The sequence below is a fragment of the Necator americanus genome, chromosome III (genome assembly GCF_031761385.1).
Source record: "Necator americanus strain Aroian chromosome III, whole genome shotgun sequence".
NCBI classification, from domain to species: domain Eukaryota; kingdom Metazoa; phylum Nematoda; class Chromadorea; order Rhabditida; family Ancylostomatidae; genus Necator; species Necator americanus.
Window position 1 is genome coordinate 25,827,776 of NC_087373.1, and position 25,346 is coordinate 25,853,121.

Consider the following 25,346-nt stretch of genomic DNA (forward strand, 5'->3'; position numbering starts at 1 on the left):
ACGGTCCCAACAGTTCTCGATTTTGTGGATAAGCACAAGTACAATGGATTTTGAACACTTTTATCTGTTCATAAGAATCATCGTGTCGCATTTCACCCCTTTTTCCAAGTGATCCGGCGATTTAATAGGTATATTTTGAGACCTACTGAACATTTCTTGTCTGTGTCTTTGATTCTGGCGCCTTAAACCTCAATGATGACATAATATAGCGATAGTGTGAAAATTCATAAATAACAAAGTTCCCCGGATTTTTCACGACAAAATCGCTGTCTTGGTTTCTTCAGTTAGAAATTTACATTTTTTATTTTGAGTATAGCAGTATGCTGCTAAAAAGGCGACGAACAAGATCAAATAGATTCTATCGGGTATTGCGGTTTTTGCATTAAAAGCTAATAAAAAGGATAAAAGGATAAAGTCACTGGCGTATCAATCCACTTGGGATGCGCCAACGCGTTTTACTGGAATTCGTAATCGATGAGGTTTTGGAACGCGTGTTGGCCTATACAATGACTTGCGGGGGCCAGCCGATGACCAAGTCAGTGTTTTTATCCTCCCAGTCAAGTCTGGTACCAATTTATCGACCCCGGAGGGATGAAAGGCTTGGTTTGCACTAGGGCGGTTTCGAACCCTCGACCGTGTGGCTACAACGGACCTCTAACCGACTGCGCCACACCCGACCATTAAAAGCTAATATTCGTCAGAATTTACGTAAGACATGAGTAAATACGGGAATCGTGGATTAATCAGGGAAGTACGATAACAATAGCCTATCAGTGCAAATGCAAAACTACGTGGATGACTGTCTCTCCTGTACCTGAGTAGCACCACCTTTTGGGGCCGCAACGCGCCTACTTAATATATTTACTACGTTAAGAGCAAGTAACCACGAACTCCCGTCTTAAAGTGTTCAAGTATCCGAAACGAATCGTTGCTCACAAAAACCCAATTAGTATTTGGGCATCCTGAAATGTCTTCTCAACTGGAGACTCAGTTGAGCGTGTGGAAGGACTGTAGTCCATAAGGTAGATGACAAACAATAAGCAGATTGGAAGACAGTTGCTGACAACGAGAGCATCCCTCTTCTCATGCAAGAGGACGTCTTGCTGGATCTGAGTTCATCAGTTAGGGGCCTTTAATCCTTTAAGGCTCAAGAGTGACTGCTAAAGATGCTCATGCTGGTATTCCACTAGTTGGGAACCTTAAATACTGGCTGACTGAAGTGCTATCGCTTGAAGAACGTTGCCAGGATACGGGTGAGGACCACATAACGGTAGATTCTTGGGATTTTCAGGGGTTTGATCCTGTCAGAACTGGGTGGAGCATGATACGTTACCGGCATAATGTCAGTCAGACTGCGGAAAAAAGACCTCTGGGATCTCCGTCTCTTATCGTATAGTAAGAAGGCACGTGGTCAAATCTCTCAGTGAGATCCGAGTAGGAGTCACGACTGATCTCCTCCATCTCATTCCTAATCCGTAGTTGTTCGATTTGAAATCCGGAGGGCTGTCATCTCTGCTTAATGATTGGCGAAGCTCCGACGGGCGTAACGAATACTCTTGTGGCTTCACTCGGCACTGCTGCTCTTTGATCGAAGGTGAGGTAACGGTTATCTGTTGCGGTTTTGAGGTAACGGTTATGAGGCAATCGTACTCCTCACCGCAGTTGGGTACTGCGGTTCCTTCCCGGAGTGGGTCACTAAACCGAGTTGTATTCCAGCTAATGCATGTCCCGGGTCTTTCGCCGCCCTTTTCTTCTTTCCATGTGAAGGAAAATCTTCCTCGATTGAGGCGATAGTGTCTATTCTCGTATAGATCTTTGTTAGAAGAAGGGATGCTGGAACTGCGAGTTTCAGTGAATGGTTTTAGTCTTCATGACACACTCTGAAGTCCTTCCCTCCGATCGTTTCGGATTATAGGCGGCGGGTCCTGATTTGAAATTCTTCTGCGTTCTTTGGGGTCCTATTTGAATTCAGTAAAAATGACCTTGTGGAAGACGTGATCTTCTTCGTAGAGCTGGTCCAGGATCATGTAAAAGGCTTCGACTCCATCTTCCTCCTGATTTGATGTTGGACCGTAAGCAACGAAGACAATCAAAGCTGGCATTTATCCATATCTTTTTATTCGTAGACGTCAGATTCGAGCTGTTCTAAATATTCTATGTGGTTACGACACTCGTGTTGACGAGTACGAGGGAAGAGAACACTAACTCCGTCTTCCGTTGCATGTTCTTAGTAACAATTTTTCTGCGTTTGGCACCGGCGCCGTTTAGCGGATGACGCCACTTCGTCTCCGTCCATCCACTGACATTGTAATACACCTTCTTTGCATCATCAGATCTTCAAATCGTATTCAGTTGTCATCGCCATCCTTCTTCATTGTGTGAGCCCAGCAGATCCAGAATTTTATTCTCTTCTGGGCACAGCAACACATCGTAAGCGTATCGAAAGTTTCTAACTTAAATTCGTTCCCCTTGTCCTTTGTTTGTCTTACACATTGCATGCAGCAACAGGAGGGAGATGTTTTAAGTGCGGGCCACAGAGAAATTCTTATGAGAAATTGTGACGCTGTGTTACTATAAATCGTCCTCAAATCCGAGAATTACGGTTACTGGAGTATCTTTAACTGATTTGAAATCACAAACTCACGCAAAAATTGGGGTCACATCTGCTCTGAGAGGCAACACTAGTTACCCACAACAGAATCAGGCAACAGAATTCTGAAATGCTGCGTGAGAGACCACCGCTTTAGACCTTGGCTAGCCGGAGTCGATCTTAAAGTTGTAAACTTGAATTGACGACACAACTTCACTTGGATCCTCCTAGGTTGATTTTTTAGAACATGACAGCGAACCATTGAAGATCACCATTTTTTGAGGAATTTGTCCTTTTTTTTAAAAAAAAAGTTGTGTACAGAGGCAAATGTAATGTCTTCAAACTCTGCCATCATTCAGCTAGCATCAGTGTCACCCCTGCTGAAATCTATCCTTGAAAAAACTTCACGCTAGCTACTGCGTAATCCCTTGGCGTGTACGCAAAGTGAGGGAATTCAGACGAACAGCCTAATTTGTGGGCGGTTGTTCTCGCTCTGCTCAAAGACTGCGCCGACGTGAATTTGGCGCTACTCTGAGGGCTATAAATCGCGTGCAGCCGCTACAGTATGACAGCTAAGCGACAACTGCCACATATGTCGTACCGTAGTTCATCGTTTAGCAGCTTTATCTGGGTTTTTTTCTTCGCTAAAAATTCTCCGCTTAACGATCTTCGGGTTTTTCTTAAATCCATCCGCTTTTTTAATGCAATTTATGCAAGTCATGGAATTTTGGTGCAATTTTGATTGCGGAATTTGCTTGCTTGCTTGCATTTGCTCGAGTCTTGCTTTTTATCAAAGTGGTTTACTGGCTCAACTGAAAACTGGGCCAATTTTCTGGGAAAAGTAAGCACTGAATACTACACAAGACTCCTTCTTATTGCATTTGTTTAGTGTGTATGAGTTCATGTCCTTAATTATAGTTCAGATCTTATGCAGAGTCGATGTCTTCGTGTAAAGAGAAAAATGTTTTCCCAATGAACAAAGAAAAAGGGAGCCTATAATGTTCTAGTTTGAAGTTTTTTTTCTGCTTACAGACCGTTCTACTTAGCATACCTAGAACCTCGTCGAAATCTCAAAGTAACAAATTAGCTGGCGAGATTGCCGAAAAAGTATATGTCACCTGCAATAGAGTGAAGTTGCAAAGTAGTGGAACAAAATTACTGATACTGAGATGGGAGTAATTTTAGCACGCAACCGTACTAGGTTTCACTACTGCGGCCAGATTTCCCCATCAGCAGTAGTTCTAAGCATTCAGAAATACAAAATTCAACGAGAATTCGAGTGAAATCTCCTCTCAGGAATGTGTGCTTCATCTACTTATATCGGATTATAACAAGGAAATGCGATGATAATATAATAGGAAATATGTGGTTTACGATTTCATTTCGAATTCAACAGCAATTCTTCTTTCAGCAAGCAGCTGAAAGAGAGTTCCTGTGCAACTTTGGTGCCTAGATATTTTCTCTTTGATAGCTGAAATTCCCTTGAGAGTTTTTTTTAAACTTAATTTCTCTATGTGACCAAAACAAGTTAAATACTCTATGACAGTAAATTGCAAATAAAATGCTTTCTTCTGCGTTTTCGGTCAAATGCACTTGTTCGCAATACTTCCCCTTACATTATTTAGCATAGTTCCCATTTATTGTTCCGGAAAGATTGTTTTGCTTCACAAGTCCAAATTCAGCTGTGACGAGACTGAAACCGTTAAAAATGTTAGCAGAGAATGAAAAAAGCCTGCAGCATGTGAATGCACGGTATTTTTCGAAAAGTTCCAATGAGGAGACGATTCTTTGAAAAAGAAGACCGAGCTAGATGACCTTCTGCAGCTAATGGAAACATTTCGGGACAGATAGTCGAGTGAATGTTCGAAGCAGGGGCAGTAGAAGCGTTAGTAGGGATAGCGGTTTTTTTTGTCTTTTTTCGGCTTCTTAATTCGTTCTGTTAAAGTAAAAAAAAGCATTTATTTGCGTTTTTCTTTCACAATGTTAGCGCCATATTGTAAACTGTCAATAATCAAAAATGACTGACAGTGATTCCTGGCAATCGGCTACTACTAGGCCTTTCTTTCCATCCTGGAAAATGAAATTGTACCAGTCAACAATTAGGAGGTGGTAAAAACATCACTCAAGAAGAAAAGAAAACAAATTCCTACGTTTATCATTTACATGCAATGGGGCGCGTGTGGCGCAGTCGGCTAGAGGTCCGTTGTAGCCACAGGGTCGAGGGTTCGAAACCGCCCTAGTGCAAACCAAGCCTTTCATTCCTCCGGGGTCGATAAATTGGTACCAGACTTGTCTGGGAGGATAAAAGCACTGACTTGATCATCGGCTGGCCCTCGCAGGTCATTGTTTAGGCCAGTTACACGTTCGCGAACCTCAACGATTACGAATTCCAGTAAAACGCGTTGGCGCATCCCAAGTGGATTGATACGCCAGTGACATTATCCTTTATCCTTTTTATCATTTAAAATTAAATAAACATTCTGGGGAACACTTTCCGTAATGCCACGCTTGCTTCATTACTACGTTGTCGAATTGAACGAAATAAAATCGAACGAGATTTTTTAGGAAATAAGAAATATACATACAAAGACTCCAAAATTTATAGTTTGCTTTTTTTGACAGAGCAGGTTTCTTTTGGTTTTTTTTTAGCTTGCGAAAATCACTTGATTTTTGCTCTTCTACGTTTTATCAGAAATTATCGTCTAGAGTGAGATGCAGAATTCTCAAGCTTAGTCACAGAAACCTTTGTTGTTGTAGTATAATTTGGATCATCCACGAGAATATGGAAACGAATGATATACCATCTGTTGGTTAACCGACCGAGTGCATTTGGTTTTTTTGACCTAATATGCATGGTTAAACATCACAATAAAGAAGACAATTTTCATAACCAACCCATCTTTTACACAGGAACTTCCGTTCAATTCTTAACTTTAAGAGACAGTACAGGTGTAGCGGAGTCGGTAATAAGTTGGGCAGTGTCTGCCCCATCGTACCGATGGTTTGAAACCGCGCTAGTGCCAACCGAGCGTTTCATCCCTTCGTGGTCGATAAATTTCTACTAGACCTGTCAGAGAGGATGAAAGCGCTAACTTGAGTCAAACGCATAGATGCATCTACTTAGGGATTGATCAGCGTAGTGCATTTTATCCTTTTCTTATCTTTGACTTTAGAAGACTCAATCTTTAGAGAACTACTGTCACATACATAGGTTTAGGAATCAGCTATAGGAAATTCGGAGCTCTTTGACATCCTTAAAGATAAGAGTGTCAAAAAGCGCAAAATGGTCGATCGTTTAATCCTTCTATGACTTCTTTCGTGACCCAATCCTTAGAGGTTGCTTTCTGCTTGAAAAACGAATCCACGTTATTTCCCGACGGTTTTTCCTTTCAAAAAAATTTGCCTTTTTGTAAGGAAAGGGAGACAAATTCTTATAAAGTGAACGGTGAAACAAATACGAAAAGTTAATTCAATCACTAGATGTGCTGCTTTCATTCGATTAAGACCTCTGAAGTAAAAACGAACGAATAACTTTGACCGTACATCAGGTGTGTTGACATTTGTGTTCTAACGAGAACCATCCGTGTTTCGTTCGGAACTAAGAAACATACTAATGCGTAAGGGCCATCTTCTTGAGCAGCACAACCTTTCGACATAGAAAGTCCTGCAAATGATAAAATAGGAAGCAAGTTGGGGGGATGTTGAGGGAATGCTTCTCAGCTACAAGTAAAAAGTTGAGGCTTCTTTTTGATCACGAGTTTGAAGCGATAGATCAGGAGCATCGAAGGTTCTGGACCCATATGTGCAGATTGAACAACTGTTAACCATCATAGGACGAACTTTTCTCACTCGCGTGCCTCTTCCACGCCTCATCATTGTTAGCGTAGCGGTCTGAGTGATGATCCTCGCAGTTGTCAGAGGTGCAATGCCGACCGAAAGGGTTATAAATGGCACCAAACCTACGGTATCCGACTTTGATCGAATCGCAATTATTAGCGATAAAAACCGCTCAAATGAGGGGCACACAAGGCGTTATGTGAAAAAGTTCCTGGGAGAAATGTGGAAGTGCTGCGTTCTCTCCTCACATGCTAAAGTTCCTTTAGATTTTCGAACAGCTACCAGTTACAGTCATTTTCTTTCATTTAACGTCAACATGCTTTGAAACATCTTTTCCTGTCCGCATTTTTATGTGACGAACTCTTCAATGCCACAGTTATAGAATTGATGATTTCCAAGTCCGTTAAAATTGAAAGAGAGGTTGTGAAATATTTATTTTGAGGAGGAGAAAAGTTTTGATGGCTTGCCAAAAAATTGAAAAATTTTGCATGATTTTGTTTGTCTGCACTTCATATGTTACCTCGTACTCATTACCATAAAATGACAGCAGTTTTAAAGAGTAGAAAACTTTCTACAAGTCCACAAGGGCCGGAGCCTTCCATAGGAGCATTAGCTAAGGCGGAAAAATCCGCAAAATGGTCATGGTGTAGGTTTTGTTAAAAGCGTTCGACTGTATCACTGAACTTTCGTTAGAACAAAAGATTCTGGGAAAGCTCCATCCTGATCAAAGAATTTTAGATATTCTTGAGAATGATACTACTAAAGATATTTCTTTTTTGCAATTTTCTAATAAATCTGATTTTTGTAAAAACTTGGAGCAAATCACCTCGACTCTCCAAATTGTGAGGTTCCGTAGAAGCAGAATCACCACGAAATAAAGATAGTCACTGATTGCTGAATAAACAAACAAAACTATCAATGGTTTATATAAATGAGTAGAACTTCTGAATTTCTGTATTACTTCTCCGAAGTTCTGTGCTGGTGTCTATGGAACCAGAAAGCACACCGCCACCGCTAGTTGCCCTCTTTCTCACTCGCCATTCAGCTCACTCTACGAACAAACGCAAGAAGATTAAGAACATTCTAAATAATTAAGACAAATTAGAACAAATCCTCGATTTGTGTTCAAAACCCGAAGCAGCCTCTGCAATGGATAGCGAACGAGGGGTGGAGCAGGCTGAACCGTTTTTTTTTTGAGCTCGGTGCCCTTCTTGTTGTAGGCGCTACTCCGAATTTTCGGGAATGTTCGGAGTGTCATTAGAGCGTCGCTAAATGACACAGTCGTTTGTGCCAATTAAAATCCATTATGAGTAGATTTTCGTGCGCATTGCAGCAGTTGTGTTTGGTTTTTCGTAGCAGATCCGCTATAACCTTCCCGTGAACCGCCGTGCAGCGATGATGATAAGAAGTGGGGGCAAAAAAGTGGCAATCAAGGCTAGACACGACCGCATGCTACTTGTGCACCGCATAAACGATCACCGAGAACAACTGTATGATGTTACTGCATAGCTGCCAAGTTGCAGCCAGCAGAACTGCCGTTCATCTCCAATTTTATCTCGTTCTCACATCAACGAATGGGTAGAACCGTTCCAGAATACTACGAAGCGGCATATCTGTCGCAGTTTTTATTTTCTAGCTCTTAAAACGTACCGGTTGTGAGAAATTAGCGGCGTACTGGTTCCGCGCCACGTATCTTCTTGTCAAGTTCAGCTCCACGGGTTCTCATTCGTTATCATAGCAGAACCTTTTCCTCTTACTTCTCATCTTTCCTGCGAAAAAAGCCTTTTTTGACCATGTCACTAGTGTCTGGACGAAATAGATGCGCTTTGATCAGAACTCCTCCTCACTCTGAGTTTTGAAGCTCGAAAGATTATTCTACTCTCCAAATGGTCTGTGTTTTAGCGACTGTAATTGTTAGCTGAGGTTTTTAAACTAATCCTTTGTTACGGAGTTAAACGTGTACGTGACTTGGGTTTCGTTTGAGGATATTTGGAAGTGTTCGTTGAATTCAATCCTTTCAGGGTTATTGATTCGTACTCTGACAAAGTTGGTTTTCTGTGATGAATCTGCGTGACCTGTTTCTACGTTTTACCTTTCTTCTACGCGAACTAAAAACCTCTTCACCACTCTCGATTTACATGAAATCAGCCCTTGGCACTTGTGTTCTGGTACTGTTCCGTGTACCGTTTGGCATCGATCACATTTCTACTCTAAATTCCGTCCCTTACCGAACCAGGTGTTCCTTGAAAGTATTCTGAAAACCTCATAAGTAGTTGATCTCAAAATAAACCTCATCTACCACTGAATATCACATGTTGTTTGCGTTGTAACGTAGCAAAAACGTCTTCTACTGTTTTTTCTCGCTGAAAAAATGGGTTCTTTGCAAAGGACCCGATCTCCATTCGACTTGTCTGGCGCTTACGTTTTTTTAGATTAAAAGAACTTGTGAAAGGAAAGTGCTATCTTTTTGCAGTTTCAGTGATTGGGTTGTGTCTCGACCACAAATCCTTTCTGAACTTTTGAGATGGTCACAAATCACAATCAGATCATTATGTTCTTCGTTCCATGGTCTTCTCTCGTTTGTTCCTTCTTCATTTCGGCTGCTACTCTGGCTTCTTTGAGACTACCGTGCAATTTTCGAAAATCTTTAAGGAATTTCGGGAATGTCCTGGTTCTCACTGTCAGTGACGCGAATTATTTCTGAATTATGGAATTTCTTCTTTCATTTTGAGTTTGCATTTTGATGCATTAGCATAAAATTGATGAACTCAATTTTTTCGTGACGGAATTTTTATTCCACTCAGCATCGAGATGTTATCTTTACAGCTAAGCTGGAAAACCAAGAAAACCTCAATATCACAGATTTCTGTGCGAGAAGCCGGAAGCTTGCGCATTGACATTTTTAGTAAACTTTTCCAATCATAACCATACATCTTCTCAACATCACATCTACATCACGCACAACAACTGCGCTGTCATCCACATGAAAACTACTTTCCTTTCTTCTTGTATATTTTACATAAACCTTGTTTTAGTGCTAACCGCATCTGTCCATGATGTTTCTTAGCTCATTCGTCGATGTTGACTCGGAAATTTGAGGTAAATTTTATGGATAGAAACGAATGAGGGTGCCGTAACTTGCCGACAAATGTTTTCAGGAGGTCTAACTTTGGGGTCTTCGATGAATTGCAAAATAGGGCTCTCTTCAAATTATTTGAACATTAAATACCAACACTTCTATGCGTGACTTTCTCGATCAGTCTCGTTAAGCAGAGATTTTTTGACCTTTCGTCCGTAAATCCTCAAGCAGTCAAATTTTTCATTTGAAACTACTAATTCAACCTTATAAAAGCTTAAAAAGGTATTGCGTGTCAGTCAATCTTCTTTTGTTTCCAGAATTTCTAAAGAACCTCATATATTCAAGTATAGAGATCCTATGTGAAAAGTTTCTTAATGGGTTGTATAATTAGCTTCTGGATAGTTCAGCATACACTGTCATTTACTCACGTATCATCAGCAAAATCTGTGTGAAAATTACTTTAACTGACGAAACTCCAGCGTCTGGATTTTGAAGTGGTTTTGCTGAGAAAAACGCTCTAAATCCGCGGTGACCTCTTCTGGGAAGTCCTTGAAGCTCTGGTTGCTGTTGTAATTCGCGCCGTGGTGGACAAACGCAGGCATCATTGGCTGTTCATTCATCGCTCGTGCACCCGTGTCCGTTTCCCTTTTTGAGCGACGTGCAGCTGCCGGTGGGAGTTCTTTTCGGTCGAGCTGTGCCGACCGCTCACTCAATTCATTCGATTCAGTTCAGCTGCGTGTTCGTTCACAGCTCCTAACGCGTTTTTTTCCTCTCCGGACGGACGAACTTTTCGATCATTGAAATGCTATGGCGGCCAGCACTAGCAGCTTTTTTCGAGTTCTCATATTCCCATGCTCCGTTTTGAATCTTTGCTAGTTCCTCGATCGCAAAGCCTGATCCTTGAATTCTTTTTAGCGTGAACTTTTCTCTGAGGGAAGTCCTGAGCAAATTTTAGCGAGGGCGAAGGAAAAAAAATGAACTCCTCGGGTTGGTATCAAATGCTAAATCGCTGTTGTCGTCTGTCCTCCAGTCTTAGGCGCAAAATTTTTTTTTCTATCATTAAGATGAGGGGAATCTTTGTGTAAACATCAGTACACAAAATATTCGTAATTTTCCATTTGTCAAACTTTCTTGGATCTCATTAATTGTCGCCACTCACTATTACCTAAATTACACTGATACATGCATTCAGAAGAAAAGGTATGGTTTGAAATTCACACAGTTTAGTGTAAATCATGTTCAAAAATTGAAAATCGAACTCTTAAAAAAGCAGAACAAGAAAGAAGGAACGAAGACGAAGAGCGCTCATCGAACGTCAACATACACTACGTTCTGTGATTGTTTTCAGTCCAATTCACATTTCTTGGCAAATCCAAATGTCCGTTTTGTGGGAGTTTTTACGTATTTTATTGCAGCTAGTAAGAAGATGTTTAGCTGTTCGTGAGGCGTTCTGTTAGAATTTCTGGTTAGTTCTTAGAAGGAAATGCTACCCGTGCTTCACTTGCCTGGGTTAATTGCTTTGTGCTTCAGTTTATTTTTTTGTGTAATGATTGCTTTCTTACTGTATGTGGCGCCTTCACGAATCAGAATTTCTGTGAGATCGATTTAACGGTTATTATGGCTCTTAGAATTTCAAATGTCCTGTCGATGATCGTATCGTTGCTTGTGTTGGCCTGCTTTTCAAATGCATACGTTCAAACCAGCGACGTCCGCAACGTGCTCTATTAACCGGTGATTTTGTACGTTTTTCGTCGTCAGCGCGCAGCTCATAAGGTCACGTTTCTTTCGGGAATTCGCCGTGAAACTTTACGAGCCAACAGCCATTCGTCCCCGGCACTCCACACTAGCGCCTCGTCGCTCATCAGTCGCATCCGGCAGCGGCGACGGCCCAGCGTACGGTAGCCGAACGAATAAAACCACCTCGATTGTCTTTCGATTGGTTAATTGGTCGTCTACGGTAGCTTTGCTTGCGCATGATGCCTGACGTTCTTCAGTTGTACATATCACGAGTGACTAACATTTCTGCTACTACCGTCGATTCTCTGTTGTTCTCAGCTGACATTCAGAGTTGGAAGCTCTCGGCGGCCCCCTTCTGTCACAGCCATGGCAGAAATCGTCTCGACTAGCTTTTCCTAGGCATCTTGTGACAATTTGCTTCTCTGGAAGAGGTTAAAAGTTTTCGGTGAGGTCACAACTACGATAACGGATGGATTTTGTTTTGTTTTCATCCCTTTTCTACAGCAACAACTGCATCACACATTTTACAGTAACACCGTGAATGAAAATTATGTTAGTGGAAAATGCTGCCACAACTTTTAAAGTTTGAAACAAGGTGGTTCAGTTGTGAGCGTGAAACTCCAACAATAACACTCCTACTGCTGAATTTTTCATAAATGGTTGCATCCTAAGCCCGAAAACCTTCTAAGAGTTCCGTTCCACGTATTTTTGGGACTATTCTTCAAGCATAGCGGAAGTTCGTTCCTGATCTTCACCTTTCTTTGAGCACTGAATCAATTGCGTGTGACAACGGGCGATTTATATATGATATAAACACAGTTCTCATTCTTATACAGCAGTCGTTTCCTTTTGTTGGGTAATTGCATGCGCAAATTCTTGGTGTGACGAATATTCAACTGCTAAAAAGGGAGGAGCACCGTGGAAAATCCCTTTGTATACGGGTTCGTTGACCATTCAATGTTTTTAACGCACAATTGTAAGAAAAGTGCCTTTCTGAGCTCAGTCTTCTAGGAGTATTAAAATGTGAGCTAAAAGTGTGTTCCGCAGAATCCATGTTTCTATCTTTCTCTTTCTCGGATCTTATTTTCAGGACCTATTGTTCTTATTGCTCACGGGGGAAGAAGGGATTAGCAGCTGGGTAGAGGTCTTTTGAGATCACTTCTGCGGGATGTGAAGAAGAGGATTTTTGTTTAAATTTACGGATGGGTAATCGGGTTACAATGTTGAGTTAAACTTTTATGCATCATTCATTTACTGTTAACTATTATCTGTTTAAAAATACTCATCTGCTTCATGTCCCAAAAAAAAACCTTGGAGATTTTATTGCGCCCTCTCTTCATGTCTGTTGAGGTCTATTAAGCTTCAAGTGTACAAAATATTAGTTCTTAATATTAGTCGACATTATTAATATTTATTATTTCATTGAACACACGCATTTTCACCACTCAAAAATGTCTGTCGAGGTGCAATCTCCTTGAGATATAATCTCCTTGTTTCCCCAGCTAATGCTATGCATGAACACTGAAAAAATGACGGTAAGCGACGGTGCGGGACCATCGGGCATCGATGACCGCTCTCAACTTCTCAATGGAATGAAAATTTCGGAGCATTTCATATATCACTAGAGCCCTCTGTTTGAGATTTATCCGAGAGCAACCACATCGTTGAGAAGGGCGCAAAATGCTGCCAAATACTCGCCGAAACGCAATAATTCCAACCACACCTAGCCTGAGGTCACAGTTGAAAGAGTGTTCAGAAACTCAGTCTTCAACATTTCAAGCTTCGAAAAATTTTAAAGGTAACCCTATGGGACTAAAGTTTACTGGTCTTTATACTCGCTAGGACATTTTTGATCACTGTGTAAAATGTTGAATTGTCTTCACTTTGAAATTTGCTGCAAAAACAAAATCTGAATTTAACTGCTTTTTTATTATGTATGAAGAGTGAAAGTTTGTTCACGCGTGAAGACTGCGTCCTTTAAAAGTCGCCACTTTTCATCCTTCTTCTTCCATTTCTCGTTTTCGATTTTTTACGGTGTGAAGGATTGAGGTCTTGAACGGGTTGTGTCGCATTGCAATTATTGCACTTTGGCGAGTATTTGGAGGCATTTTGCCCCATCTCAACGGTTTCTGGATAAATCAGAGGGACCTAGCAGAGTGGTGAATGCTCCAAAATGTCCATTTTATGACAATTTAAGAGCGGGCGAGGGTGGGCGACGGTGCTGCACCATCGCATACCGTCGCTTTTTCAATGCTCGTGCTTAGCATATGTGGCTGGCTCAACTAGCTGTAGCTCATTTTTATTCACATTTTCACTTTTATTATTATGTGTGAAAAGCAGCAACAAAAACAAAAGCGGCTTTTTTTTCGGAAATAACATTTGTAGCCATGAAATCAAATAGAACAGTAGATGCAACATAAATTAGCTCCGTGTGGATTCGGCGTAGGTCTCGTTTTGGTCGAAGATCCCAAAAAACGCAGTTTGAGTAATTTCGTACCCCTCATTTCTTATATATGTATATTTCATCAAATTAAAATGAGCTAATTGTCTGATTACCAAAAGACTTCATCTGGAAAAGTATCCACAGACACACAACACCACCTAACGATGTAAAAGAAAAGCAAATCTTTCTCTTTTTTGAATTCACTTGTACCGGTGATTTTTTTTTCTCTTCTAAAGGTAATCATACAAGCAGATGTGACGTCGCTAACGTTTTTAAAATCTCATGTTTCATTGACTCTGCCAAAACACCTCGATTAGTCCCTCCACCACCAAATTGTGGTTTGTCTCCACCTGGAATTTTTGTTGCAAAAATTTGCCAAGTAGCATGTCTCAGTCAAGCTTCCGCTCACTTACTTTGCTTTGTTTTTCTAATCGGAAAATCTGTCAACATTTCCAGAGCGTAGTTTCTACTACTATTTATATCTAATCCAATCTCCAGTACTCTTAAACACTTCTTTTTCAGTTTTTTTAATCTTTCCAAAGGTACATTTACTCGCTTATTCCTCCACGCTTTAGTAGATGAAGAACAACCGGCTCCGCCCTGAACTAAACATATCTAATAGAGATGGCTGTACTTGAATAAGGCTGGTAAGGGGTTAGACGTCACTTTTGCTCTTGTAAGAAAAGCTTACTTGTTTCCGAAGTGTAAAGAGTGAACAGGATGCAGCAAGGAACCTTCTCTGATCTAAATCAGTGGACTTTTTTAAAACTTGAACTGAAGGGTAAGAATAAAAACTGTTTGAGTGCACAATGATACTTCAAAAGCCCACCGTTTTCTTCATTCAGTTGCTACCGTTCTCGGTCTAATGAAATTATCTTCTTCTATATTCCTAGACAGAAAAAGGGGTCAAAAGGGGTCAACATAAGCCACATGAATAACTGTACTTAATAGAGCGATGAATTTGTTTTCTTGTTATGACAACGAGGTTTTGGTGAAACTTGAAGAGTAATGAATAGTGTAAATAATTCATATTATTCTAGATATACACTGTTTTTAGCAGGCCATTGTTCCGAGACAACGAAGTTTTTAGCATGTTCCATAGGGAAGCCGAGAAGTGGTGTCTTTGTGGAACACTGGCTACGAATTTTTGTGATACACCCATCAGCACATCTAGGGTGAGCTTTCTCTCAACAAGAGGTTACCCATGAGAGATCGGTCTTGAGGGGGATTCCCATGATTTTAATAGAGAAAAGCTGGAGGAGTCCTAGAAAAGCTCCCACGAAGCCATCATATTTGTCAAAAATCTTACCTTAAACGAGTTGTGGTGCAGTAATATTGTCAACTTTCTTGTGGACTCCTCTCTAATGAGCGATGTACAAGTGTATTCCGAAGAAGTGTCCTTTGGAAGGCTTTTAGCTGATTTCTCTAATGAATTCAAAGGTTCTACCTTAAAACGCTAATAGAAATCAAATTTAGAAAAGAAACACAGCTAAAACAATTGTTCCTTCAAACAAAACTCAGGAAAGATCGCGTTTTTTTTGGAATAAATTACACTTAGGAACTTATTTACTTCTGAGATGAACTCACTCTTCTTTGAACCATCCGCAGCGCTTGTGATAGTATTGGTTGGCAACGACTCGTTTCGCTGCGCTTCGTTTTCCGTCCTTCATATCACCTCGGTTCGAAATGTGCTCGCTGCACGGAACTAGCTGAGTAGCCTTGTGCTGGAACGGAAGAGTACTCTGACAATCGTTTCTTGACAGCAACGCCCTCGTGGATTTTGAGGGTTACGATTTTCTCACAAATAAACAGAAATAAGGACTGGGTCATTAATATCATAAAGCAAATATAGCAGTGTGTTCCCCAACGGATACAGTCGTAGATTTTTGGTGGATTCGGTGTTCTCTTGTCCATTAGTCTGACTACTATTCGAATTGAATCAAAACTGAAATATGTTATTCTTCCAAAGTTGTTAGGTGGAACATTTATTATTTTTCGCTGCTTGACGTTCCGACCCACTCGTCCTATTCAGAAAGTGCTGTTCTGGTCGCAATTTGGTTTGATCAAGCGCCTTAGTGAGGCGCTTGAGGTTCTCCCACCCGTTCGCCGAGGGCCCCTGACGGACCCATCCGCTCTCGGTTAGGTTGGTCACTCGAACTCAATTGTTCTACTACAGCGTTCTGAGGTTAGGGAAAAGATCTCGCGTGAGGATTTCACTCCTTCTCTAGTCAGAGATGGAACGTCAACTCACCGCACAAAGTGCTAAAATTACAAACTTTGCTGAATAAAACTTAGGCGAAATAGTCAGTGAGTTGCATTCTTTCTTGTTTCTGTTTTCTGGCACACCTATGGGTGTTTCCAAAGAGATAAATTAGATCAATAAACTAATAATAGTCCAAAAATCTCCAATCCTACTCTTTTTGAAAATTGGGCATTAGGTACTTTTCTTGTTTTGCCAACGAGGTTTCGGTGAACTCCATCTGTTGCTTTATTATCGAGTCTGGCGAGGAGAGAGGCCGAGTTTGATGGGAAATGAGTGGCACCAGAAACCTCGAAGCATTTTCAGGCTTACGATAAAGATGAGATTCTTAAAACATCAGGCCATAGATAGTATTTCATCAAAATCTTGTTGGCAAAACAAGAAAACATGGATTCTGTACCTTATTCTTTTCTGCCTCCTTTACATAATAAAATTATCTCAAGTAGACGCCAGTAGTGGATGCATTTGTTCCCGATAGCGCGCAAGGATTGTTGCTTTCACAGCGAAAACGAAAGGAGTAGATTTTTTGGAATGTCTTTGTGAAAGGATCGGACCGGGATTCGGGACCGGGACTTTGTGAAGGGGTTCGGACTTCTTCCTGTAACGCGTTTAATATCGCATAGAATACAGCTTAGTCGTTAGCGCAATCTGATCAAAAATGATCTTTCCGATTGATCTTTCTTGAGAACTTCTGGAAGATTGTTGTGCTCTTGCTAAAACTCATACCCGAAAATGACCCCATTTCTTTTTAGACTTCAATTCTGCAAAAATCAAAGATGTTGAACATTGAATCAATGATTGCTTGATCCGGCGAAAAATCTTCTCAATTTTTAGTTTTCAATTTAGAAGTTCTCAGTTTTTTTTTTATCGCGATGGTGCCAAGACGAAGAAGTGATACGGTACTGGTACCTCGGGCACTGATAGAGGACCAAAGATTTAATAATGTTGCTTGATTATTGCTATGTATTTTCCGCGAATTAGGCGTATTTTGTATTTCTGTGCTTATTTGGCTTTTGTAAGTCTTATTTACTTCTCACTGAAATTTTTTTTCTCGCATGGGCCATCCGGGTGCACGTAGAAAGGAGCTCTTTTTGTTTTCGGAGACGCTTCCAACAACGACCGATGACAAATTAGCTGTTACCCTCTTGTGTATTCCTATTTGTGATCATAGACCAAGTACTAAAAGATGGTTATTCATATTAGAGTAAATGTTAAATATTCAAGAAATAAAATATAGATGTCCAGCATTGGATTCAGATTTTACTGGTATACTGTAGTTGCAATGACGATGTTCGGCAAACATAACATTGTGCCATAATGGGCAATATCAAATGTTTTTGTTGGTCTAAATTCTTCAAGGAAGAGACGCATTAGAAAATCTTCTTAAAATAGAGAATAAAGTAGAAGAAAGTAAAAGAATAGTGATATTACATCCTGACAATGTAACTATTTATTTATTTGTTTGTCTATTTTTTCTTTTCTTTTATTTTATTCGTTTTTTTAAAGCATATTTATTATTATATGTTTATTTTTGTCACAAATGCATTCTTGTCATAGTAACACGCAGAAGTACACAGTTAAGACACAATATCGATAATTACACACATCCGTGCTTGACAGGCTGAGTAATTTGCATACAGCTTTGTAAAAAAAGTTGGAAAACTTCGTGAAACAATCGCATCGCATAAAAATTTCGGCATTTGATTACAGCAGCTGGACGATATCCAGCTACTTTTCTCTCCAAAACGTGCTTCAACTCAAATCGTTTTCATTTATCTGGAATCGTTTGTGCTCTAAATTTTACCAATATTCTCGTTGTTCTGAAAGAAGCAGTTCTATCTTACAGTACAGTACATCCGCTAGAGAAAAATAATAGATAAAAATACGGATTTGTTTGAATTACATTTATGCTGGCAAATCTTACCCGTCTAGGCAAAATTTGAGAAGATTTTGTCTAAGATGGAAAATGAAGTGAAGCTAAAGTTTCTGTTAAAGTAACATGACAAATTTATTTTGTAAAGAAATCTAAGGATTTTTTTCTAAAGTTGAAAGGTTTTCAGATCGTCTTTTTGCGGCTGAGAACTGTAGAACGGGGAAATTCCATTGGAGTTGTTGGAGATATTTTTGACGCCCTCTTTTTTCTATTTATTGTTACATGGACTACATTTACGGTATGTTTTCTCTCAAGAAGCATCAATATCTGGACTAACCTTTTTTTCAAAATTAAAATCTCATGGATAGCGGTACTTTCGAGCGAAGATGTTTTTCTTAGACAAAACTTTGCATTCACTTTGGAATCAGTGACATTTGAGCAGAAAATGGTGGAAAATTGGCTTAGTGAAATTGCCTCATCTGATTAAATCTAAATATCTACCTTACGAAATATCTATCTGCGAGTTTGTGTAGTCCTTAATTTCATTTTTTTCCTTTCTTTGTCTTAGTGCAAAAAAAAGACATAGCCGTGTCGATCATGCCGATCATTCCGACATCGTTTGATTTATAATACTCTGAACTCTTATTCCAGTGCAAGAGACGACTAGGATTGTTGCTCATTTCCAATGTGAGGACCTTCGCAAATGCAAATGCAAAATTAAAAGTCTCTGGACAACCTTTCGTGCCGGTGAACCGCGCCAACACTAAAAACACACACAGGGCGTTTAGGTTTCATTGTGTTTGTCCTCCGATGGACCGTGTTTATTTTTCGTTTTTCTCCCTTCGACGGGTTTCATCGCAAGTTTTAAGGACGAGGACAGCTTAGGCGCTCGCGGACTCTCGCACGCACGACTCTTGCTCAGGAGAAAGAGACTTCACGTGATCTTTTGCGATCGTGTAACCTTCAACGAACCTGAACGGTCGCGAAAATTCCCTGACGTCAGCCGGAGAAATGGAGCAGGCTGTGTTCCCTGGAATATGACCATATCGTAAAATCTGAGCACATACGTACTAGCAAAGCGAGTTCGGCTCCATGGTTTCATGGAAGGGAGTTGTTATAGTTATAAAGCCACAATGTGATTGTTATATGCATGTGATTGCATTCATGTCTTAAATTTGCAAGCAGTACTGTAAGTCTCCGCAAGCGCCAGCCGTTAGCTCCCGTCCGCGCACTATCTTATCGTCCGAAGATCGAATCCCGCCAAAATAAGCACCCTGCGGAGTTCGACGTTCGAAATGTCAGGAACATCATGGAAAACAAATCTATGCATCAGATTCGTCGTTGTGGTTTCAAACTCAAACATAACAAGCAGAACACAGTTTAACTTGGCTGGGAGAAGGCTACCAGAAGAAAAAAGTAAAATAAAGCAAGACAGGATCGGCGAGCGTTTCTACCGATCGCACAGTATTCGTCCTGCAGTGTGGGAGCGAGACGATAATCAGGCGAACAGAGCCCAGTAAATGAGGCTGATGACAGTATTCTGTCCATTTGCTTCAACCAACTTTGCTCATTTAGAGGCTAGGCAGTTTTTCTTGGATGCGACAACGACGCTGAACAGCACTGATTCGGAAGAGAAGCAAAATTTATGCACTCTGACAATCTTTTTTATTTTTATAAGTGAGGAGTTACAAAGTTCTGGTATCCACGTCTCCAGTGGAACACAGCCGACGAGAATTATCAGGGTTATATCATCGATGGTAACATTACAGTATCACCTCATCGTCTTCGCAAAACAAGAGAAAAAAAGCGAAAACTGCTACGACGGATCTGTTGTCGCTGGTTCAAGCGGTCATTAAATGAATTCAATCAAGTCATTCAGTTACTGTAATGAACCTCTTAAACTCAGCGGTCATACGTCTAGTGTGAACTGAGGAAATTCTTCTCAAATTGTTAGTAATTGTGTAATTATTTCTTTCCTATGGGCTCATCTTCGTCTGAAAGGGCACTCTTCCGTCCACCTCACGAAAAATGCGGCGAGCCGCCTCTTCACTTCCGATTTTTAGACATACAAATGACAAAATTGGGGAGGAATCAGAGTTTGGGAGAGAGCGGTTTTTTTTTTGAAAAATTTTCGGCTGTGCAGAGTTATATGGTGCTCTTAGCTTTGGATTTAACAGAATATTCTTGGATTGAAGTGAGGTTTTCGTGGACATTCCATGAAGCGAATTGTCGCTGTTCGACTTCAGATGATGCCAACACTTCAGAATTCCGCATTCTAATGTGCTCTGCTCTCAGTCGTTCTGCATCCTCCAATTTGCGAAGCTGCGCTGCACTCAGACTCACAGGCGTGATCTGTAGGCCTCATTTTTCATCAACGAACTGTTCACTCCGGCTGTTTGCTCTCGACAATGACCGCCGGTCGCGATGTTGCTCGTGAGTGTTTCTTTCACGCCCCCTCAAACTTGCGAGCTTCAAAGCCTTCTTGAGTAACTGAACCACCTTCGTTCGTGAATCACGGCCGCCTTTTCTGTTGCTCGTCATTGTTTTGTGTCCTCGAAGCGCATTCAGTTGTATTATACGTAGAACCTGTTCTCTGAGTGACTTACAACATTAGGCAAATCCTGCGTAAGTCGTAAAGCGGTGGCGATGGCTTTTCCTTGTGAGGGAAAGAGTGTCGAACAGATCGTGCGTGTCTTATTATTCATCCATCAACAGATGACTTTGAGGAAATTGCTTGAGCCTATACATTCAAGGAGCTAAACATACTTAGTGAATCGAACCTTAGCTGCCCTAATCGAGCTTAAGTAGATCCGAACATAGCCGTAATAATCTCGACCAACGCAATCATTCCGATCTCATCCCTCACAACGGCTTCTACTACTTCCCGACGTTATTGGTATACTTCCTGTTATTTTGTTTTACAACATTGGCGCACTTCCTTAATTATTTTGAAAAAGACCAGATGTCAATACACCATAAGTGTTCGGAGCACAAGAGTCAATTGAGTCAAAACTCTCCAAAAAAAAGGAAAAATTGCTAACTTCAGGACATCTGCTAGTTATTTCATGTCTGTTTCAATTTCGCATCTACGGGACCTAATTTAACTAACTGCAGATCTTACTTTTCCCCAAATGTCGTTACTAGTACCACACAAATACAGTTGCTTCGGAGCATGTCGTCCTTTAATCAGGCTTGTGGTCCTTTAATTAAGCTGCAGACCCTTCCAAACAGTGATAGAACCTGGATAGTTTTACTTTTTACTTGTGATAAAATTATTAAGTTGCTACCACAGTTCACCTAATTGTTTGGGAGTGCAAAAAAAGGCTGCGGGGTCCCCGGGCGCAGTCTCAGCTGAAGCTGCCGGCCAAGCTGACAGTGCGTGAAAGTCGTTCCTCAGCGCCACAAAGCAACATCTCTGCCTGTTTACTGGTAACCAGCGGCGGCGGCGCACATCATGCACGGAAACTAGTCCCTCTCCGAACGTTGACCATCATGCAACAAGCCGAAACCTGCACACAGGAAATCGTCGACGGCCATCCTTTTCCAACAACACATCCAGCAACTTCCAAGCACGTCGTCGAGGTCGCCTCACAGTTGCCCCACGCCAACCGCAACGAAGGAGACAAATGGAACAGTTGTGAGGTCATTTAGAACGTTATTTTATCATTGAATCTTGGCTCCTGGAGTTGTAAGCGATGATTGTTTTTGGTTGTTTGAGTTCTCATTTCGTTTTCAATGATCACATCAAAGCTGGAAGCGCTCCATGCTTTTTGATCTCGACAAGGTTCTCTTTTTGCTATATCGGATTTATTCTTATGCGATTTTCTGGATTGCTGGCTTTCCTCAAATCCCAAATTAACTTTTAACTCTGCTGTAAGTCTCAAGAAGTGGAAGAAAAAGCAGAGTAACTTCTTATTTTTAGTGAAAATTGTTACTTTTATTAATTTATTTCTCTTGTTCCCATAGAAAGTTTCCGTCAATTTTGCGGTAAGTTCTCATTTGAATTCATTCCTAAATTTTATCAGAGTCAGTTTACCATCTTGTTTTCTTCTAGCGCTGAAGTTTTTATAAGATTTGAAGTTTTAGCAGAATTGACGGAAAATTTTAGGAATTAGGAGTTCACCAGTGTAAATAATGTGAAGTGTGGACGTGTGGAGCATATTTATGCTTTAATCCGTATTTTTAGTCGATAATCTCTTCGTTTGTGGCGCTCTGATCGAACGTTTATTATTCAACTAATTTTCTATTCTTTCTTATGGCTTTTCTTCTCCTTGTGAACAATGTTGCTCTTATTGTTTTTATTTTCTCCAAATCGCTGAAGGGTAGCAGGCGATGGTGCAACGCTGGCTCGGGATCCGCGTTTAAGCTTGCCCCAGCTTAAAATTAGTTCGTTCTAGGTTCAGTTGGTCAGCCTACCATTCTAGAAGTAGTAGTTATCCTGTTTGAAAGTTTTGAATTTGGAAAAAAGGACCTCTTGTGGTTATTTCACACTTTTCTTTCCAGAGCAATTAACTGACGAATTGCTAAAGAATGTGCAAAAAGAATTTTCAGAAAGCAGAAACTTTCCCACTGAAGTCTTAATTGCTCTAGAAAAAATAGGCAGAATAGTATTCTCGTTTAGCTTTTTCCTTCAATATTTGGTGTATTCCAATAAATAAATAAATAAATAAATAAATATGAAATGGCGCAAGAAGCAAACACAAAGACTGCTGGACCTTCTCGACGCCGCAAATCCTACATTTATGCCTTCTCTCCTTACCTGTTTATTTTTCAGAATTTCCTTCTTCTTCTGCCCATATCCGTAGACGTCAAGCAAAGTAATGCCGTTATTTTCCTCGGTGCATCCTATACGGACCTTTTGATTCAGGATCATCACAGGTTAACGATTCTCGTGCCATGTCAGCACCGCCAGTAAATTCCTCGTCCCTCCGCCGTCGACGCGCTCCAGCTGTGTGGGGAACTTATTTTCACTGTGAGCTGCATAGCTGGCGGCGACATCTGTGTTTTCCGAATTGTACGTTGTTTTCCCGAACGGGGCGGCTAAAAAGTTCAAAATGTTTAGGCAAACGAAATTTTTTTTCCAAACTACGAGAAATTCTTCAGAATCGCCTTGATTTCCTAAAGTTGCTTTCACATATGAATACGGAGTTCTGATGATTCGTTTTTTAGAGTGTTGTGCTTGTGCGGGAGAGAAATGTGCCCTGAATAAACCAGTGCAAGTAGCGGTTGAATTTTCTGTGATTTTGGGGTCGTTCAGCCGAAGGAGCTGCCATACTTTGTCTTCTATAGTTACCACCTGGAAGGCTATCCTAAACACGTTGTTGGGCTTGGAGCATTCTGTCTTAGTCATGATCAGAAGTTGAGTAGTGTCGTTACTCATCACTCCATCAAAGAATTAGGAAGTTTTTTTTTTAACTGGATTTAATTGTTTCTTCAGTAAATATAAAATTTTTGTTATCTCCAATTCCATACCACATCTTTCGAGTGTTGTCTTTTGCTGCTTCTGCACCCTTCAAGCCATTCCTTCCTTTCCTATCCACAAAAAGACACTAAATAATCGATAATAAAGCAGAACTCGTAGGATTTCGTTCGACAACGGCGGCGTAGACTGCACTGGTCCCACTGCAAAGCGAATTAATCACATCTGAATTCTTCCTAGTAAAGTTATTCAACAACCTGCAACGCAGATTATTTATTGTGGTCCTTACAGATGAAAAAATTAACTAGTCTCTACTCTCTCCCCTCCCCCACCGTATATAGTTAAAATTTTAGAGAGCGAGGGAAAGCCGTATTAATTCTTTCAGTTTGTGAGCAAACATCTCGTCGACTTTCAGGAACGTCGAAGTTTTTTTCTTGTGAAGAAGGAATGCCCTAATATGTACATCGCTGACAGCTTAGTTGATAACTTTATCTTGACAAGGCTACGGTAGACCGCCATTCAGGCGGCAAATAAACGCTCTTATCTGCCTTTCATTCAATATTCTACTCGTGAATTTTTCTTCTTTGTGAGTGCTACAGTACATCTGCTGTTTTTATTTCGTACGGAAAAAGATGGCGAAAAAATTGAAATGGAATGTTTTAAAGAAGCAGAAAAGAAGTTACATATCCTTCTTTTTGTTTTATTTTCGTCAAATCTACTTTCCGCTGACTTACGAATTCTTTCGCTGTTCGTAACGATAGGGCGCCTAAATGGGCTTTTATTGCTGAGGTCCTCTTGAGGAAGTGATCGTTAATGAATTCCTGGCTACATCAATGAACCACCTAACCCTTACACAGATTTGCTGAGCGAGTAGGTCTTCGTTCATGAAAATCTCGTTGTTTTTACTTATCTTTAGCATCAGACTCCGGGGAACCACTGGTTAGGTCCAAGACAATGACAGGAATGAGTAGCAAAGGAATGGATCTGTAAAGGGCGAATAGTCTCTCTGTCCTCGTTATAGCAATTTCGCCTCTCCCTGTTCGTGGAGCGAGGTAGTCCGATCCGAACAGCTCAGCCAGTCGAGTTTTCTTGCCGCCGTGCACGACATTCGTCGCCGTTCTCGGAGGTGAGCGTTCGAGAGATGGTTTCGTAACGCTGCAATCTGTATTTTGCTGCAATCTGCCAGCGTTTTGCTGACACAGAAAAAAAAATTCAAACTCTGCTCAGATGTCATCACGCCATTAAAGCTGTGGTTGATAAAACCTCGTTCTCCGATTATCGCCACATCTATTTTCACCTTATACGCGTAGGCTCACCAAAGGGCACTCGAAAACTAATCGCAGTTCAATGAGTTGACGTGGGTTCGAGAAGACGATCAATCGTTTAAGCATTCTGGCGATAAACACTCCGTGACAAGACGTTCAGATTACTCGTGTTACTATTTAAGAATCTTGAACAAAAAAGACAGTTTTTTTTCCAAAATTCACAACGTAAACAAAGCAAGTACTGAATGAGAAGAATTCTGCTTTTTTCCTTCACACATCTTCACAACGTCCATTGAACTTCTCTGTTTCTTGGTAAAATGAGCAGTCTTCCCTTTTCTTTTATCTCCTCCTTTGTTTTCAAACAGGTGTAGCCTCGCTCATAGTTGCGTATGTTTCTATCAATGAGAAGAATGTTCTCAAGACCACCCGCGACGAAAGAGACGGACCGCGGCGTTCGTACATTCGAAAGGCGTCATTGCTCCAACACGGTTCGCTTCCGGACGAAGCTTCTTGTCGCTCGCCACGCCGTCGCCGCAGTCCATGCTGCCGAATTTCGCGATACTTCGAGGCATGGGAAATACTCTCTAAATTGCCTATCGGGTAACCGGTAAAGTTCTGCGGGTGTTCATCCAGGGATTCAAAAAGGGGTACCTTTTATTTCCTTGCGGTGGTGGGATGTTGTTCTGCGAGTTATACTCGGCTAACCGAATTAATTTGTCCCTTTTGAAATACGGTGCAAAGGAATAGGAATCATATGTGGCCAGTTAGTGGATTTGCTGACCTTCAGACACATCCAACGGTATTCTGCCCAGGAAAGGTTTCTTGGTAGCAGCAACACATGAT

At 40.9% G+C, this 25,346-nt stretch overlaps 2 protein-coding genes across 2 annotated transcripts; both read right to left on the minus strand.

Moving 5' to 3' along the window:
• Positions 1-1,385: 1,385 nt before the first annotated feature.
• RB195_010930 (uncharacterized protein) lies at positions 1,386-2,102 on the minus strand (the record flags this gene model as incomplete). The annotated part of the gene is made up of 2 exons (XM_064192136.1): positions 1,386-1,802; positions 1,983-2,102. The coding sequence occupies 2 exons, from the start codon at positions 2,100-2,102 to the stop codon at positions 1,386-1,388; spliced, it is 537 nt and encodes a 178-aa protein (XP_064049719.1).
• Positions 2,103-22,698: 20,596 nt separating this feature from the next.
• RB195_010931 (uncharacterized protein) lies at positions 22,699-25,045 on the minus strand (the record flags this gene model as incomplete). Its single annotated transcript, XM_064192137.1, has 2 exons — positions 22,699-22,859; positions 24,964-25,045. The coding sequence occupies 2 exons, from the start codon at positions 25,043-25,045 to the stop codon at positions 22,699-22,701; spliced, it is 243 nt and encodes an 80-aa protein (XP_064049720.1).
• Positions 25,046-25,346: the final 301 nt, after the last annotated feature.